Here is a 19928-nt window from a genome sequence, read left to right as displayed (position 1 = left end):
CTTATCTGCATCTGTCCATCTATCAATGGACATAAGTTGTTTCTCTATCTTGGCTATTGTAAATAGTGCTGCAATGAGCATAGGGGTGCATATATCTTTTCGAATTGTTTTTGTTTTCTTTGGATAAATACCCAGAAGTAGAAATACTAGGTTATATGTTCTATCTTTAATTTTTTGAGGCACCTCCATACTGTTTTCTGTAGTGGCTGTACGAATTTATAATACCACCAACAGTGTACAAGAGTTCCCTTTGCTCCACATCCTTGCCAGCATTTATTTGTTGATTTATTGATGACAGCCATTCCAACAGGTGTGAGGTGAGTGCTCAATATGATTCTGATTTGCAGTTCCCTGATGATTAGTGACATTGAGCATCTTTTCGTATGTCTGTTGGCCACCTATTTTTTTTTTAAGATAACTGTCTATTCAGGTCCTCTGTTCATTTTTAAATCAAATTCTTTGTTGTTGTTGTTGTTGTTTTTGCTATTGAGTTTCTTATATATTTCGTATGTTAACTCCTTATCAGATATGTCATTTGCAAATATCTTCTCCCATTCAGTAGGTTGTCTTTTCACTTTGTTGATGGTATGCTTTATTTTTTAAAACCACATTTTAATATAATGTGAAACAGTGATGTGAAGGCCTATTTCTAAATCTAACTTCTCATTCTCTTTTTCTTCGTAGCACTGATCAGCAAGGATTTTGTTCACTGCTCTGGGTCCAGCATATAGAACAGTGTTTGGCTCATATTGTATACTTAATATATATTTTTAAAAATTCTTTTTGAACATGATTTCATATAATGGTATGTTACACATCCCTTCACTACTCCATGTTCAATGACCTCATGTAGGCAGCTTTAAATTAGCTACCTTGTGACTATTTACACCACAGAAATTGGCAAAGCTATAAATCAGAGCTTGATTTGTTTTTTCCTGATTGTGTAGACTTATGAAAGTGATGGACAAAACACTTTGGATTAACTTAAATTGTGTGTTGTATCTGTAGTTATACAGTGAATAGCACAATAAATTTAAGCAAATAATCTTGTAATTAAAAAACCATTATCACTTTTAGCACAGTTACTCATACTGAAAAATGAGTTAAGTTTCAAAAACATGTCTTCATGGTTAATTAATGTAAAGGAAAACATCAACCAACATTCTTATCAGAACTACACTCAGAAAGCTGGTTGTTGCATACTGACCAGCACACCACTGCCCCTAACCCATGTAGTGGGCCTACGAATCTAGCCCCAGCTGCCTTTCTTCCTAACACTCTCTTCATCATTTAGGATCTAGTCACACTGATCTTTGTTGGGTCCCCAGAATCCCAAGTTTTTCTATCTTAGGAGTTTTATACTTGTCTTTCTGTCAGGAATTTCTTCCCATAGATTTGTACATAGCTGACTCCTTCTCATTCAGTTCTCAGATCAAATGTCACTTAATAGATATCTCTGAGTTGTCTAAAGTAACTACTTCTTCCTAGTTCCTGTCCTCATTATCCTCTTTTATTGACTTCACTGTACTTTCTACTACCTAAAATATTATTTACTTGTCAAATGGCTGTCCCCTGTCCCTATAAGGGTCAGTAAATAATGATTTGTCTCCCTGTTTCCAGTGTATTCTTTGCATCTGGTATGGTGCCGAGCACACAGGAGGGTCTAAATTAATAATTGTTGACCAACAAAAATCTATTTAATTAGAGACTACTATGTCAGATAATGATCTCCAGCTTATCTCTACCATTTTTACTTAAGTATAGCCAATATGTACAGACCGTTTTAGAAACAAGATTGTAATAGAAGCTGTGAAAAAATGTAAGTGGGGAAGAAATCACCAACAGAACTTCAGCCCGTCTTGGGCAATGCTGCCCAGGGCATCCCTTCTTCCTCACCGTTCTTGCTCTTTACTTCTCTTGTGCACCCAGAGAATCTCATACTTGAGAGAAGAGTCTAAAGCAGTGGTTCTCAAAAAGAATAGAGACGTTGAGAATCAAACCTATAAGGTTACAAGTCTTAGAAGGAAAGAGTAAGATGATAGAGCAAGGGGTAGAGGATGAAATCAAGTTTTTCAGGAGTAAAATGGTTACACTGGGCACTAGCCATGCACCAAGACAAAGATGACTAAAATACTAGTACTAAATAAGTCCATGTGGAAACTCTTCTCTTCCCAGAAGGAAAGACAGATTAGTCTGATAATCTTTAAAGCACTTACAAAACTTGATAAGCCTCTACTCAATTTATAACTTGCATCAAACACCACAAAGATTTCAGCCATGTTAAGGGAGCTGCATTGGCTACCATGTTTTTCTCTTATATGGATTGCTGTGTAGATTAGGTGACTCACTTATGGTTGTATCTATTCAACATGGCATTAGACCATCTCTAGATAAATTATAAAGGTAAAATGTCCTACAGTTCAGGTCTACATAGAGTATGACTCCTTGGACCACCCACATAAATAATTCCTGCCCTTGGAAACTAGCTCCATGTTATATGGCCATGACCCAATATAAGATTAATATACACTTAATATGACTGACTTGAGAAGGAAGGCAGAGAGAGCAAGTGCCCTGAAGTAATGACAGTAATGGCACTTACCATCTGCTCTGCACTGTCCTAAGTTTAGGTGCATTATTTCTAATAGTATTTATAACAGCTCACAGCATTTATCAGGTGTTATTATGCTAGGAACCATGCTAAGCACATAACACATATTAACTCATTTAATCCTGATAACAATCCTGTGAGGAAGGTTCTATTATTCTGATCTTACAGTTGAAAAGAGTGAGGCTCCAAAGAATTTAGTAATTTATCTTCAGTCACGTAGTTAATCACGAATTAGGATTCAAACCTGAGCAGTTTGCCTCCAGAATCTATGCACTTAGCCAATAAACAAAACCATACGACCCTGTGAATATCCTTGTTTTACACATAAGGAAATAGGCTCAGAGGGGTTAAGAAAATTGTTCACAGTCACACAGCTAGCAAGTGGTAGAGCCAAAATTTGGTCCCAATCAGCTGGATTCCACAGCCTCTGTACCACCAGTCCAGCTGGTGATTTCAACCCTCAGGTTGCCATACATGTGACTTTAGACAGCTCCCCACCACTCAGAGCCAAGGACAAGAGGGAAGCAACTGATGGTTTACAAACAGACCCACCCATAGGACTGCTGATTCATTCTGCTTTTGTCTCTTTATCATATAACAAAAGAGTAGGGGGTTTAGGTTTGAGTAAGTTTTGCCTACTTCACTTTCTGCAAGTTTCTGCAAGTTGTCTTTCCTCTCCGATTCTAAAACACAGGTAAGAATGTTTTTGTGGGGATTAAAACACTTAGCACAGCATCTGGCACAGAGTAAGTGCTTAAAAAGTGAGTATTAGTGATTATTACCTTAAGCAGTTGCCAAAAAAGATTCTAACCAAAACTTGTAAATAAACTGAATCTTGCTCTACATGAAGATCCTTTTAAAAGACGTGAAAGCAAATTTTACCTTAAAATTTGCATAAGGAATTCTATATCTGAATACGTTAATACGTTCTTACGCAAAAACATCATGATATTTTGCAGTCCCTAAAAGGTCCCAATTAAGTAAAATAGATGTTAAATCAATTCAAAATGTAAACACCTGCAAGCTATATAAGAATCACGAGAAAACAGAACTAGAAATATTTACCAAAGAACCACAATATCATGAAAATTAAAACGACACCTAGAACCTTAAGAAATATTCACCAACCCCAATAAACTTAAACATAAACTTAAAAAAAAAAATGTTCACCCAAATGAATCAAATCAGGCCCTTGCACTATTGTAGTTTTTTAAAGAGACCTAACTTATATTTTAAAAGTAGTAATGGAATTTCATAACAAAATTTTGTTTCCATCTCTTCCCATTTCTTCCCATTTGATAGTCCCCGAACTGCAATTTCAACAGCACCATTAAAGTCTTGGGCAACAAAGAAAATATGTAATAACTTGATAAATTTGAAAGATATGATCAGCCAATCTAAATAATTCTGGTTAAAAACAACTTATTTCTTGAGGTGCTTTTGGCCTAGATTATTTGCCTTGACCATATATTTTATTTGTTCTGTACATAACATATTTAGGGCATTAATTTTATATCCATGCCTTATATCAGTTGACACTTCAAAATAATGATACCTTTCTTCTTTGAGTTGGGTAAGCATTCATCCTCTTCTTTGACAGAGACTTTACAACTCTTTATCCGACAGAAAAAGGATCGTCTTGAGCCAGAACACACACGAGTCCTTCCAGTTTGGAAATTGCTGTTAACTTGGAAGCCAGCTTTCATAGCAGAACGAGGCAAGAGAATAGGTAGAAAAAAATATTTTCAAATAATTTTGAAATTATCTCCTAACGTTTTCTGAACATCTATTACATTTTTTTACAAATTAAAAAAAGAAATGGTTATTTAAAGCAATGACATCATTGTACAGTAAGCCAGGAAGTGAAACATACCAAAAAAAATGTATTTGTTAAGCAATCATATTTTGATAACTTATAAACACTTGCAATTTATCTTTATTTTTCTCCTGGGGGTAGATGATAAAGATAATTAAAATAAAATAAAATAAAAATTAAATTAAAAAATGAAAAAACTCAATTATAATGATCAATGGCATAAAGCATCATTATTTTTTAATTACTTGGCACTAAGCATTTTCAGAGAAAATAAGAATTTTTGGAGAAAACAAAGAATATTTATACCTCCCAAGCACAATTATAGAAGGTATTTCATATTGAATAGACCTAACTCATACAAGAAAATAATTATCTCTCAGCATATAATTGAATAATGAAATCTCTAGCAATTTTTTTACCCCAAATGATACTTTCTTATAAAGATATTATTAGCATATGAAAAATAGCAACTATGAAGCAATCACAGTTTCCTCAAATGAAGCATCTTCATATGCATATAGTATTTGTTTTTATATGTGAGTATGAATATAGGAATTCTCTATACAGTTATATTGGTTTTTTTTCAACTCTGAGGTTGATCGTGAAGCTTACTACATAATTCTCTTCTTGATAAAACCATAATTAGATAACTTTTCAAAAACATTATATAGCTGTACTTTTAACTAATAAGTATAATTACATTAAGCAGTAAGCATGTTGAAATGAGCACTTACTTTTGGCATCTATGAGCTTCTCTCTTGGTGAAATATCAGAAGAAGACAGTTGTTCCTTTACTTTGGCAACATCTTTTGGATGTAGGAAGTCAAAGAAACTTTGTCCAGTCAAACTAGCCTATTGATAAAGTAGACATTCATTTAAAATCAGTACCATAATTTTTCTACGTTTCCTTATAAAGACGTATGATAAATACTTTCTTTTGTTAAAGTTGGTTTTTCTTAAGCTCAAAGATACATCTACTACACTGTGTGACATTAATGTTAAAAGCAGGGTCATACTTGTAAATAGAAAAAATACACAGAACCATAATTAGATACACACAAATCACACAAAAACACCTAACCACTAATATTCTATTTACTCTTGTTAATATCTCCCAATTTGTATACATTACTTCTAAATTATACTATGATTTTCTTTAAACTGCATCCTGGGTAAAAGTAAAGCAATTATAGTATCATATGGAAGTCATTGAATATCTGTGATTTTATGGCATGACTCAGAGATTTATCATACTGTTAAAAAAAATTACCATGCTATTGAAAAACAAAATCCCACCTGGGACACCTTTCACTTGCCATTTCACTTCTAACATGCAGAGCATTCCTAGGTCTGGGCCTTTGCTCCATGGTCTTGTCACCTGGAATTCATTACCCCTTCTCTTCTCTACAAACTCAATTCCCTAGCCAATCCAGTCAATTGCATTTTACTCCCTAGAGTTCTTAGATTCTCTCTCTCAATGCAAAATGTCTTCCTCTCCTTCTCTGCACTTCTTAAAGCCTAGCGGACATTCTACTTTGCATGTAAAGTCCTCCCTGACCCATAGTGATCATGCGTCTTCTGAACTCCTTTATTACCCAAGTAGATATTCCTCTAGGAGATAGAACAAATGGATCAGATGGTACAAGTAGCCCAGATTACCTGGCAGTTAGATACCTCATACTAAAACAAATAAATGAAAACCTAGCAATCTGATTTACACAGCAGTCTATTGTGTGATTGGTTAATATAAATCTGATCAAAACTCTGCTTTAGAGCAAATCAGATTTCTGAATCTGAAAAGCTGGGGACCAGACCCTGTACCATGGTCATCCCAAAGTCCTGAGCAGTCAGTGAGCCTCCTGAATGGTCTCTGAAATGCAAAGTCAGTGCCCAGTAAGACTGGATTCCATCCATGTCCCTAATTTGGAAGTCAGTGCTACTTTGAATTGTCGATTACCTTAGTGCATGCATATGTGTGTGATGTTCTCCATTTCCAATTAGAAAAAAGAATAATCAAGTCTTGCCCTGCTTTTGTGTACCCAGCTATGACCAGCCGCATGATTCATTTGGCTCATAATATCTTTCTCTAATATTTAGTTCATTACCTATGAATGCCTTCTCTCTCTTCAAATTTTTAAGTTTGAAGGGAATATAGGCTGAAAGTAATGAGCATTATTTAAGATTAAATCTTTGGGCTATTTGATTTCTAAAAGGAAACCATGGGTGCTAGTTTATTCACTCTGTTGGATTACTGTCAGTGCTATAGTTTTTAAGCAACTAGTTTAAATTAAAAAGAGTTCAGTAATGAGGAGATAAAGCAATCACACAGCTAGTTAAATAAAAAATGTATTTCAGATTTGTTGCCAGAGTTTAAATGAAAAGCTGTTATGAAATGCATATAACTTAATAATAAATACTAATGCCATCTCTTTGCTGAAACAGAGAAGGGTGACTAATATTTTTCAGACATTCAAATATGACATTTTATTCAGTCTTTACATCCTGAGTAACAGGCTTAATCATCATTTCCATTTTTTACATAGGAGGAAGCTGAGGTTCAGGAAAATGAAATAAGTTGCTGAAGGTCAGGAAGTGAACACTCTTGTCAGTAATAAAAACCTATACCATTTCCACATATCTTTCGATCTCTCCTGGAGTTCTAACTCAGCAGAACCTAATACCACAGCCCAATGGGAAGAAAGGGTTCAGAAAGACAGCTTCAAAATATATTTGTTCAAAAAAACTAAACATAGTGTGAAAATTTCCTCAGTTTTGGATACCTGATCATAATTAAGTATTTTGGAGACTGACTTAGAAACGAAGAGAATCTTTCCTCTTTCACATCCAACCACAAATAGGAAGCCTTCTGCAGTCTAGGATTTAAAAATATGAAAGTAAATATTTTTAAATATCATCTGTCTCACACACATTCAGATTCTGTGGAAATTACTGTAGCAATAAAATAAACAGTGGTCATAGATCTAATAAAATTAATATTAAGAAATTTTCTTAAGATATGTGTAAAAAGATTTAAAAGAACATCATATTGGACCCCAATTTAAACTAATGTTTTTGACATGAGAAGTTCAGCCACAAAATATTTTGTTGAAATATATCCTAATATAAAAATTATCTATACCAAATTCTACTCTACTGCATACAGAAACTGTGTAAAGACATCAAAACATATCAATAACAATGACTGTGTATGGATGTGTTGAGATGAAAGAATATGCAGACTGGGAATGAGGAAGAGATAAAAATATTCTTCTGTATACCTCTTTATACTTTCAATAATGGTAAACTATCACTAGATAATGATAAGGTATCATTCTAAACTAAATTTTAAAAATTCTAATATGTCAGCTACTCCCATAAGATCTACCAAGTAAATCCTCTGTGACCAAACTAACCAGAAATGGATATGTCTGGACACACAGGGTAAGTCTGGCACCCCGTCTCTTGACATTGCTTGAACTAATTTTTACCAACTGGATATAAACATGAGGTGAAATCAGCAGACATGTTCTACAGGGGCATTACTGGGGCTACATTAAGTTATGGCTGAAAAAACACTTAAAGATTGGTGAGAAAGCTTCCAAAGCATACTATACATTTCACTATTTTTAATAATCTTTTGTTGTCTGTAAAAAGAAAAAATCCTTTATATTCCTGTCAGGAATATTATATTTACATTTAGATGTTCAAATAAAAGAGGGGCTTTTATAAAATGTTTTTAAAAATTGGCAAACATAAATGAAAAATCTTTCTGTTTAATCATACTATGGCTTAAAGCCCAGTAGTCATAGCACAAGAGCAAGACACTTATTACCTCCTGGGGCACGGGGGGAGGATGAGCCAATGACATGGTCATATTTTCCATGTCAAATAATCCTCTAGAACAGTGAATCTGAAAACCCATACATATGAAGTGATGAGGACAGAAATGTCAGAGCATCACCTAATAACTCATTAAGTAAGCAGTGACTGGCTAATGTGCAGAGAACATGATCCTGAAGGAATAGGATACAAGGTAGATGGCTTTGAAAGAGGTGATAATAGTGGGGAATAGATCCTAGACACGGGAAGTGAGGGCATTAAGCAGTATAAAGAGCTTAGCATTAAAAACAAGCCTTGCTCCATTTTTTAGAAAATGCCCATCCTCTGTCTCTACTTCCATTAGCACAAATTAATATAACATGGTTACTTGTATAACTTTAATTTTTATGTTAAAGGAAATTTGGAGCAACATAGAGTCCTATATGTTTATAACAGGAAGCACACTGAAGAAAATCTGCTTCTCAGATTTCAAATAAAAATCAAAGGGAAAATACAACTTAGACAACTATATCTCCTTACTTACCTTCAGGATTAAGTGTCTGAGCTCATTTTCCTGAATAAAGGAAGGTCGATAATTATCTCCTGCATAAAAATTTGTCATACCTAAAAATAAACAAGTGAAAAAGTTACTAAAAATATAGTAGGGTTGGGAACGTAGTAAGTCGTCAATGAACATTAGTGATGCTGCTGCTGCTGGTGAGGATATTAATAATGGCATTCTCTCTGTTAACATGTTCTTAGACCTCCTCTGTAATCGTTCTCTCCCTTTGTTATTACTAGATTAAAATTTCCTACTGTTAGATTGAAAATTCTTGAAACTACTTATTCATTTATACTCAAAAGTGCAGACAGTAAGAGCTCTCTGTAAAAAGAATACAATAAAATGCATCAATATTCTAGAATTTAGTTATTTTTATAATTTCTTAGCTTATTAAAACTAGTCATATGAATTACCCTTAATGGAGGTGATTCTTGAATTCTAAACAAATTTTATCGAGTCATAGATTCTTCTATATGATCCTTTAAACATCATATGGAGACTTCTGATAATATACAAAAATTATAAAGTATAAGTAAAATGATTTGTTTTAAGCCCTTAGCACAAAGTTTATTGTATTAAGATGAACGTCTCTAAAGCTACTGAAGAGCTGGCAAAAATGATAAGGAATTATCAGGTCAAAAGTAGGATCCACCAACCTTAACTTGGAAAGCCCTTCACAGTCACAAGCGGGTACAGGGGACAGTTAAGCCAAGCTGCTGCTGTCCCCAGATAGCTCTGGGCAAGAGTGATTCAGAAGAGGTAAATCAATTCCCTCCTTTATACTTCCCAAGCCCCCTAACCACAATCCCCTCCTCCTGGAGACTGCTAGGAAAGTTGCTTTCGCAAGATAAAAAAGTAGGGTAACACCCTGAGACATTTCAACCACAAATTGGCCGTTGAATAGATTTGCAGCCTAAACTCACCAATTACCTAAGTGGTAAGGAAAAACAAAACCAGAAAATCAAAAACATCTCATGGTATAACTTGGTAAAGTTTTCTCAAACTGGTAACACCCCTAAGAGCCCGGCATAAGCAAAAGAAAATCTTCTCTTTTGGAATCTACCTTCTAGGTAGGCCTCACAGAATTCCCAGAAATGATTTGTTGTTGTTGTTGTTACTACTACATAGCAGCCTTGGAGGAGGAAGTTGAGAAGGGTGGGCTGAAAGATGCAGTCTCTGAGGACCAGACCAGGGTATAGCAATAAATCTACTTGAGGAAGGCAGGGACATTTACAGGTCTGGCCTGAAGCAAAGTTGGCAGAAGTATGCCGACAAAATCCTGTTAGTATAAACCGGGCAAAATGGGTGAGCCCCAACTAGGTGAGAGTGAGCGAGGACATGGAACGGAGAAAAAGAAGACAGTGAGAGTGGAGCGGAAGCTAGGGTGAGGCGAGTTAGTAAAATGCATGCTGGATATGCTGTACACCTGCCAAAGAGTGTAACAAATTCCACTGTCAGATTTCTGATAGCAAAAACAAATAAGAAACACAGTCGCTTACTTGTGTCACAGTGTGTTCGAAGGGCTAAAAAAATGACAATTTGACAATGATAATGATAATGACAATAACAGGTATTCCTCCTCCTCTTGCCACCACCTCTGCCATTTGTGAATACTGTGCTCACCCTTTCTATGCATTATTCTTTACTCTTAATGACAACCCTATGAGGCATATCCATTATCCCTGTTTTATAGATATGGAAGTTGAGGATTAGAATGTTAAGTAACTTGAGTAAGTCACATAGAATTTTAAGTCAGGGAGCCAGGAGGTTTGCCTCCAGCACCCACACGCACGCACAACTGTGCTCTGTCACCACTATTAAGACCACATACAGAGAATGCCCACAGGTTCTCCGAAAGTGCATGATGCAGAGCAGGGCTACCCAGACATGGACTGCAGACCCTTGCTAACAGCCAACTGTGGTGAAATGAGTACAGAAATTCAGAATCAGCACTTAGACACGTTATTAAAGAAATGTAAAGTTGTTGTGGCTTCCCAGCTCATGATCATTTTTCCAGTAATCAACTGGATGAGGGTGGGGAACACTTGCCCTTCACCCGGAGGGTTTCAGAACCACTGCTGTCGAGTATATTTAAAAAATCATTTCACCATCCTTCTGTCTTTAAAGTAATCATGCATAGACCAAAATAGCATGATCTATACGCAGCCCTCTGATGACCTGGTGTGTCTGATGTCAAGCACGTTGGCGGTACACTCTAGTAAGTGCTCTAGAATGCAGGCCCAGTTGCTTTAAGTCACCTCACTTGGGGTAGCACTAACTAAAGGGTCCGATGAGTACTTGTCCACCTCACTTCAGCTTAGGAGGGCCAAGGGTGAAACCTATGGTCTGTTCCAAGAAATCGCCTCTGGATTTACTGTCTCCTTCCTACTCCTCTCACTTGTACCTCCGCTTAACATCCCTCCCACTAGGTTTTACTGCTCTCTTCATGGATATATGTCTCTCCCTTGTCCAGCCATGAATCCCTAGAGCACAGAGATCTTGCCTCTTTCATTTTTTTATATTCCCAGCACAGAACAGGAGTCTAGCTGATGCTCAGTTCGTGTTTGTTGAATTAGTTGATTGATTCATGGCTTCTCCCTCAGGTCCTCCTCCTTCAGAACATTGCAAATGTAAAAACTCTTGGGTAATTTTAGGCTTGCAATCAAATGACCTCAGCTGAGCCTACAAAGGTTGACTGCCGAAAGATTTAAGAGAAATATTGCATGCAACTTATGCAAGAGCCAGCTGTAGGTAAAAGAGAATCTTATTTATCTCATTTCACAACAGACTTATGAAAATAAGACCGCCAATCGTGCTCCCACTGCCAGGCAGCGTCCGAACACTTGCATTGCTCTGTGTGGCACTGAAGGACTCAAGGCCTGTACTTTCTTTTCCCAACCTGCACGCAGTTAGCTGGTTGGAGTGCCTCTGCCATTTCTTCTACCATATGGAAATCTGCCAAGAATTTAAAATTATAATTCTACATTTCAGGACTTCTAAAATACCGAGAGGTATATATAGCAGGCATTGTTAACTTCATATTATATATGGGAAAACAAGTAGAAATGTAAAGACTTTTGAAGTTCACACAGTAATCTTAAGATAAAGCTTGTAGTAGATTGAAGTTTTCTGACAACCAAATTAGTATTCTCTCCACACACAGAATATGGACAAGCATCAACTTAATGCCTCTAAAGCTGAAAGACACCTTTGTATAGCATCTCGACAGTCAGTAACAACAAAACAAACAGAGAGACCTCAATTGCAGGAAAGGCTTCACAAATCTAAGCATGGAGGTCATTTTCAAACTCACCTTTTAAAGATTTCAAGTATTGAACGGCCATTCTTAAAACTGTAAGTTTGTCCAGTTTTCGTGCCACAGGCTTACACTGAGGGAGCATTGCTGACAGTTCTTCAATCAGGTTATTCATTTTATCTCTCCTCCGTTTTTCAGTTTGGCTATGAGCTTCTCTGAGAAGGAAAAGAAACCTCTTTTATACTTCACAGTCAGCAGACCCACAGCGACCTGGGAATAGGAATGGCATTTAAAAGATTCACAGTGCTTTCACCCCCACCCACTACCTTTCCTCCATTCTTCCCTACCTTATTTCCTGAAACATTTTAAGAACAGAGACATCTGTCTGAGAGCGTGGTGAGTGGTTTTTTTACTTTCCTTCAGTCTTAGAGGAAGAGATGAGTAGCCTTTTCAAAGCTAACTTCTCTCTGGTGTTTGCTTAAACAATTATCAACATTTTAATCTCATTCTCTCTCATAGCTCCTCTCATGGGTCTATAAATGTGTGCAAGTCTCTTCCCTCTGATAAAACCCCTTTCCCTAATTCTAGGGGTTCCCTCCCGCTTGCTACCGTCTTCCCTTCTCGGCCAGCTTCCTGAAAGAAGGCAGTCTCCAGTCTTTCTCAGGCACTTCTCCATCTATTAAAGCCAACCTTTCACAATCCCAACTCCACTAAAACTATTCTAGCAAGGGTCATCCTTATCTTATGCAATCTCTTGCTGATCCCTGCCTTGAGTTTGACACAACTGACATTCCTCATTCTTTGCCTGGCTTCTGTCACCTCTCCTGTTCCTCTGTTCTCCCTCCTCAGCCCAGTCCCCTTTGTCTCTTTACTTGGCCCTTCCTCTATCCTTAAATACCTGTGACCTCAAGATTCCTTGCTTGGTACCACTCTTTTCTCACACAATAGCTTCACCCTAAGAGATCTCATTCCCTCATAAGGTTTTATAACTATTCATAAGCTAGTAACCATTAAACTGCTATACTTCATCCAGTTCCTGACTTTTGGAACTAGAATTATGTGCGTAACTGATTCCCAAACACCCTAAAACTCAGGAAATCCCAAGCTGAATGCTTTTCTGCAATTTACCCCATTTTAATTCTCTTTCCTCCACTAGTCCTTTTTTTCTCTTCTATAGAGTTCATCTTGGTTGGTTACACCACGAGACTTATTCTATACCCTTCCTCTTCTTCACCCTGAAGGGCCAAATAAACACAAACTCCCATAGGCTCCAGTTCTTAAAATATTTCTTAAATATGCCTCCCCCTCTCCACCCACTCTGTAACTGCCTTAATTCAGGCCCTTGTGATATAGCTCATTGCACTTACCCCTAAAAGCCTTTTAAAGTGATGTTCTTTTTTCTAATGTCTTCCTCTTCTAGTCTATCCTACCCAATACTTTCAGAATTATCATTCTAAACAAACCAAATCATCTAATCCATTGCATTAAACTGCCAAAATGTGTTTCCACTGCCTGTGAGGAATGGCCAAACTCCCTAATGACATTCCAAGTTTCACCATGACCTGGTTTATCCTTTCATCTCTCCATGTCTTTCCTTTTTCTCCAAATGTTATACAGCAGCAATGCCAGATGACTTGCTAGTCTTCAAACATGCCATGTCGTCTTTCGTATCTCCTCTACGTCTTGCTATTTCTTAGGCTTCTATATTCGTGGGAAGACCCTACTCCTTCAAAGCCAAGCTCAGTTATTCTTCTGAGATGCTTTCTTTGATTACTACATAATTAATCACTTCCCTCTCTCAGCTTCCTCAGTGCCACTACCATAATTTACTGAATCTAAACCACCATTAATTGTAAGATAAATTATTTAATGCATCACAAATCACAAGGAAAGAAAAATGCTGCCAAATAACAAGAAGATGCCATTGATAAGACATTTTTCTCAGATGATAAAATGTTAGGGGGCAAATGTATATCTTAGATTTCAAGAATTAGGCTATTTTACTCTTCACACTTAACTGTAAACATCTCTTTCTCCTATAACGCTCAGATCATAGCAATTCCTTAATTTTTATATAAGAAGAGTTTAAAAGGGATGATTCGATGGGAAAGAGGATAAGTAGGAGACTTGCCTTGATCTGTTGTTATAGCAATTTTAAATTAGATGAAAGAAAATGTAATTTTTCCACATTGAAGTGGGGGAGAAGCACTGATGGAGACTGATGCAGCTAATACTCCTCCTCTCCCCAAAACATTCCCCCTCGGACAATGCCACTCCTGGAACAAAATATGGACTTTTGGGTAAACTATATGGAATTCAAATTACATGTGTATTTATATAAAATTGAGTTATCTACTCATACATTGGTCTATCCATGACCAACTTTCAGATTAAAATTTTATAATTAAAAAGTGTTATAGTTATCTTCTTGCTAAAATGATCACCTCTTTTTTCTACCAGTATTACCCATTAAAATAGACAGTAACAATGGACAGAGATGCCTGATCTGGAGAATGTACAGCAGAAGGGGTGTGCTCTCTCTCGGAGCTGAAGTTTGGAGGGAGGTGAGAGCAAGGCCACTGGAGAGAGCAATGAATGATGACAGTGGGAGCTAGGTATCTCAGACGAAGGTGAAATAGCCACTTTTTGAATGAGGTACTGTACTTGAAGGAAGTACAACTGAAAAGATTTCTGTAGGATTTATTAAGAAGGGGCATATTTATCCAGAGACTAGTTCTCTGCTTAAAAATTTATTAGGACCCTGGCTCTTAAGTCTATATACTGTTACCCCCATTTTGAATCATATCAATGTTTTGTAGAATCATATCCATAAAACAGAATAAAAGAAAAAGCAAAGCTGATATCTAGCCATGTTGCCAGATGCAGAAAAATTCTGTGTTAATATTGAAACAATTGACAAAGAATTTAAGATGATGGATTCCTAATAATCAGATGCTTCTCATAAGTAATTCTGATTTGTTTATAGCATGAATCAGCTTTTTCTCTAGTGCTAAAACTAAGTTTTTAATAAACAGCTATCTCAAGAAAAATTTAAAGATACATAAGCCGAATGTTATTCAAGTATATAGAAAAGAAAGGTAATGGTTACTTAATAATCACTACTTCTCACAGCATAACTAACATATGAGAAAAACCTAATATTCATGAATCCATTATATCTTGACTTCACCTTTTGTTTTGGCTAAAGGTGTACATGTGTGACCTTTCCACCCACCAGGTACCATCTCAACAGTTCAAAGTACCTGAAGGACTTCATTTTTACTTGTTGTTCACCATCTTCCACTCTACAAAAAAGCAGGGCAAAATATCAAACTACATGAAACAGCTTTTCTATAATCCTTGAGAGAAAAATAAATGTGAGCTTAAGTCCAATGGACTTAATTCCTATTAAGTATTTAGTTATAAATGCTACCCTGAGCTCCTAATGACTTGAAATGATTTTTACTTTCCACATGAGCTATTCGCCTACTAAAGCTGACAAGCACATCAGCCCCATCAAGATAATAAAAATTATATTAACTGACAATGAACAATCCTTGGTGTTCTATTTAAAAATTAACCCATGCCAATATTGAGAAAAAACATAATTTTCATGGAAATAACTTTATTTTTAAAACAATTGATGTCTTAACCAAAAATTTTATAGAAGCTGTATTAAAAAAGGCTGAAAATGCATTAAGAATCTCAGATCTTTAATCAAAGAAATTTATTTTGCCTAAAAACATCTGGATGATAAGAAATATCAAAAACTGGAAACTCTGATCACTTGCCAATATTATTGCATTAGTATACTTGCTAGCAGAATATGCTAAATGTATATTTATGTATAAATATTTATATACAAATATAGATACATATGTGTGTGTGTTCATTCAGAAATGCAGTCATCAGACCACTACCACTGATAGTTATAGACTACTTTCGACATTAAAAAATTATGCAGGTGAGTAGTTTTTGAAAAATATGTAGTTTAAAATTATATTTCCAAATGTATCATTTTTAAAATGGACATTGAAAATTTCAGAGAAAAGCACCCATGATCTCACCTGGAATAATCATAGTTAACATTTTAATGGGTCTCCCTATAATCTTTCCTAAACATGTATTTAGATACATACAAAAAAACAGCTTTGACTATTTAACTTAGCCACAGTGTGTCTGTGTGAGTGTGTATATACACACGCACACAACAAAATTCAGATCATAGTGTATTATTAACACTATTACATGACTATTTTCCCATAAGTTCAATTATTGGAGAACATAATTTGAAATGATTGCACAGTGGCCCACTGGCTAACTATAGTATAATTTAATCATTTTCTAGGCTTTGAAAAAACTTTGACTTATCTTTGATCTATTTTATTTATTAGAACTATTTTGAGTTTTTAATAATATTTTCCTGCTTAAAAAATACATGCTGTTTACAGAATATTTAATAAAATTTATAAAGAGATGCTTATAAATATTCAAAAAAAAAAGCTTGGGTGCTTTTCCTTCTCACGGTCTAAATAAAGGATAGCTTTCATATTTATGGTACTTTGTCAAAAATATTTTCACATGTTATTTGATTCTCACAATACTGGAGAATCATGTAGTTTTAACTATTCCCCTTTTACAGAAGAAAGAATAGAGGCCAGTAAGGTTGATGACTGCTCAGGGTCACATACCTAACAGGAGACTGGGTGAAGCTAATTCTATCCAGGATGGTGTGCCTTCCCCTATGTCTTGCTATTTCTCTCATCATTGTCAGTCTGCTCGGTACATATAAAATTAAAGAACTTCTCTGAAGCAAAAGAGAGAGTCAGATTAAGTCAGCTTCTTTTCTCTTTTTAGCCTGCCTTCATATTTGGGAACTAAAACAGAAAATAATGCCACAGGTAGTGATTTTCTTCCTAATGGTCTGGAATTATATATACATACATTTCAATTTTACAAGGTAAGCTTTGGCTGTTTTAAATCATGCTTTTGCTTTGATTATATATGTGTTTTAGAAAATTAACTCACTGACTGAAATTGCCTCCTTGATGAAATCTAAACCTATTGTACTTATGAAATCCAAATTCAATACCTTTATTTAATGGTCTCTGGTAAAACAGAATAAAGGCATGATCGTATCGTGTTAGTCAAATAATTCATTTCTTTGTTTGCAGCACAAACCTAGATAATTAATAAATCTGCTATTTTTTCCTCCATGCTGGCATTTGGTCTATAGTCATAATATTTTTACATGTGAATTTTAATAAGCTTTCTGATATTAATAATATTCACATCACTTGGATGCAATTTCTTACTGTAGCATCTTACACTACAGTAGCATAATTTTTTCAAAAAACAGTGCAAGCTTTTCCTGAACACTACTTTCACTACATTTTGAATGAAATGTAGGACCTCTCCCTAAATCGACCAAAGACAAATTAAATTGGAAGTATATATAATCAAAACATTTTCCAGATTTGCCATTTTTCATACATTCCTCTTTTTGAAACTTTCTTCCTTTGCTTCTGAGATACTACTCCCACTTTAGAGCCACATCTTCTCACATTTCAGGTAGGATTCCCCTCTTCCCTTTACTGTGTTGAGGTCCATGTACTCCCAGAGTATATCTTCAGTTCCCCAGTGACTGCCCCCATGCCAGTCCCCACATCTGCTTTCTGTACATTCTTGCTGTCTGAATCTCTATCCAGGTCAGGCCACAGCCCTTAGTCCAGACCCTCATATCCAAATGCCTACTTGAAGATCCCATATATATCACAGTTTTCTTGTGTCCAAAACTGAATTCTTCTTTTCCTCAATCTCAATGAATGATAGATAATACCATCTTCTATTTAGGTGACCAAGTCAGAAAACTTGGACACTTCTTATTTTCCTGCTCTCCCCAACCAACAATCATGAAATCTTGAGATTCTATCTTTTAAATGTGTCATAATATGTCTCTTCCTTTCCAGGCTCTTCCTGTCAGGGCCACACTCTCAGACCAATGCTCAGAAAATTTAATCAGTAAAAGTCTCTCAGCTGTTTTCTCTGCCTGCTGGGTTTTCCTCCCTCAGTCCATGCTGCTTTCAGAGTGGTCCTTCAAAAATGTAAATCTGTACCACTTCATACCTACAAGGATAGCTTTTAATTTTTTAAATGGAAAGTAACAAGTGTCAGGAAGGATGTGGAGAAAATAGACCCCATGCACATGGCTAGCGAGAATGTAAAATGGTGCAGCCACTGTGGAAAAGAGTTTAGTGGGTCCTTAAAAATTAAACATAAAATTACTGTATGATCCAGCAATTCTACTCCCAGGTATATACCCAAAAGAATCTAAAGCAAGGACTCAGATACTTGTGTACCAATGTTCCTAGCAGCATTAGTCACAATAGCCAAAAGATAAGAACCCAAATGCCCACTGATAGGTGAAGAGATAAACAAAATGTGGTATATAAGTACAATGGAATGTTACACAGCCACAAAAAAAAGAATGAAATTCTGATACATATTACAACATGGCTGAAATCTGAAAACATTATGCTAAGTGAAATAAGCCAGACACAAAAGGACAAGCATTATATGATTCCACTTATAGGACATATCTAAAAAGTAGAATAGAACTTACTAGGGGCTGGGGGAAAAGGGATACGAAAAATTTTTGTTTAATGGGTACAGAGTTGCTGACTGGGTGATGACAAAGTTTTAGAAATAGTGGTGATGGCTGCACAACATTGAGTATAACTAATGACAGTGAATTGTATACTTAAAAATAGTTTAAATGGCAAATTTTATGTTATGTATTTTACTACAATAAAAAGTTTTTTAAAAAGTACAAAGGCAAGCAATTTTTAAAAACGTAAATCTGATTAAGTTCTTCTCATGCTTAACATCCTTCCATTTTCCTTATCGCATTCAAGATAATTTTAGATTCCTTCGTTCAGTAGACTTTAATGACCCAGTCTATGTTTATCCCTCAAGTCTCATGGCTCACCCACCTCTATGTGCACCTCTCCTCTGCTGTGACAACCACTTGCTTCCAGATCAGCAGTGTGCTAATGATACCTTGTGCTTCTGCACAGCTATTCTTCTGCATAAAATATCTTAACTACTCCTGCTCTAAATGGTTCATTTCCATTATTCATTTAAAACTTAAGTCAGCATCTCCAGGAAGCTGTCCTTCACTCTTGATCCCAACATGATTTAAATCCCCAACTTTCTTTATGGCCATAATACCTAGAATCTCTACTGTGGCAATTACCACGACGTATAACAATTATTTGTATATCTCCCATTTCTACAAGGTTCTGTGTCGTATCTGTATCTCTGAGTCAACTGGGTGTCACACACTCAATAAATGTTTAATGACTACATTCCAGGGAATCTTCATCAATAACCCTTTTAAAGAATCAGCTCTCCATTCAAAACCAACAGTGCTAAAGAAAACGTGAACTTTCTCTTACATTATTCTTTGTTTATAAATATCAAACACTCTCAGGCTCCATCGATGAAATCAACTTCATATCTATTGACTGGTTTTCATGCCCTGAGTCTCTTGGAAGGATGCTGTCTAATCAGTACTTTGTAAAATCCATAAAGCACTTTGACAACCATCATTTTGGAAAATGATGAGATGAAAGAAGGACTGGGGCAGAATGGAAAAGTTCTGGGATAGATAATGAGCAAATCAGTGGGGTGTATACTCTTTCTTCTGCCACGATATGCCCTCTTCAATTATGAATAATGCTTGACTGATAGTGCAGGACTTACCTGCTGCCACTGGATGCTGATATTTCTATCCTTGTTGAAAGGAGATAGGTAAAGGGATTCTGAGAATGATTTTTCACCACTTTTTCTGTCATAATTCCTG

General features: G+C 35.9%; 1 protein-coding gene across 3 annotated transcripts in view; it reads right to left on the bottom strand.

Annotated features, from left to right (window-relative positions):
- Positions 1–19928, bottom strand: part of ARNTL2 (aryl hydrocarbon receptor nuclear translocator like 2) — a 63876-nt gene that overhangs the window by 21163 nt on the left and 22785 nt on the right. The window contains exons 3-9 of one of the 3 annotated variants that reach the window (XM_015590083.2): positions 19829–19928; positions 15328–15369; positions 12122–12279; positions 8791–8870; positions 7208–7300; positions 5162–5279; positions 4167–4310 (exon numbers count right to left, since the gene is read on the bottom strand). In XM_015590083.2, the coding sequence (XP_015445569.1) occupies positions 4167–4310; positions 5162–5279; positions 7208–7300; positions 8791–8870; positions 12122–12279; positions 15328–15369; positions 19829–19928 (735 nt within the window). The remainder of the gene's footprint in view (positions 1–4166; positions 4311–5161; positions 5280–7207; positions 7301–8790; positions 8871–12121; positions 12280–15327; positions 15370–19828) is intronic. The other 2 variants (XM_006912706.3, XM_006912705.3) reach the window with 2 other exon arrangements.

The sequence above is a fragment of the Pteropus alecto genome, unplaced genomic scaffold (genome assembly GCF_000325575.1).
Source record: "Pteropus alecto unplaced genomic scaffold, ASM32557v1 scaffold103, whole genome shotgun sequence".
In the NCBI taxonomy this organism is placed as follows: Eukaryota; Metazoa; Chordata; class Mammalia; order Chiroptera; family Pteropodidae; genus Pteropus; species Pteropus alecto.
This window is presented reverse-complemented; position numbering and strand designations above follow the sequence as displayed.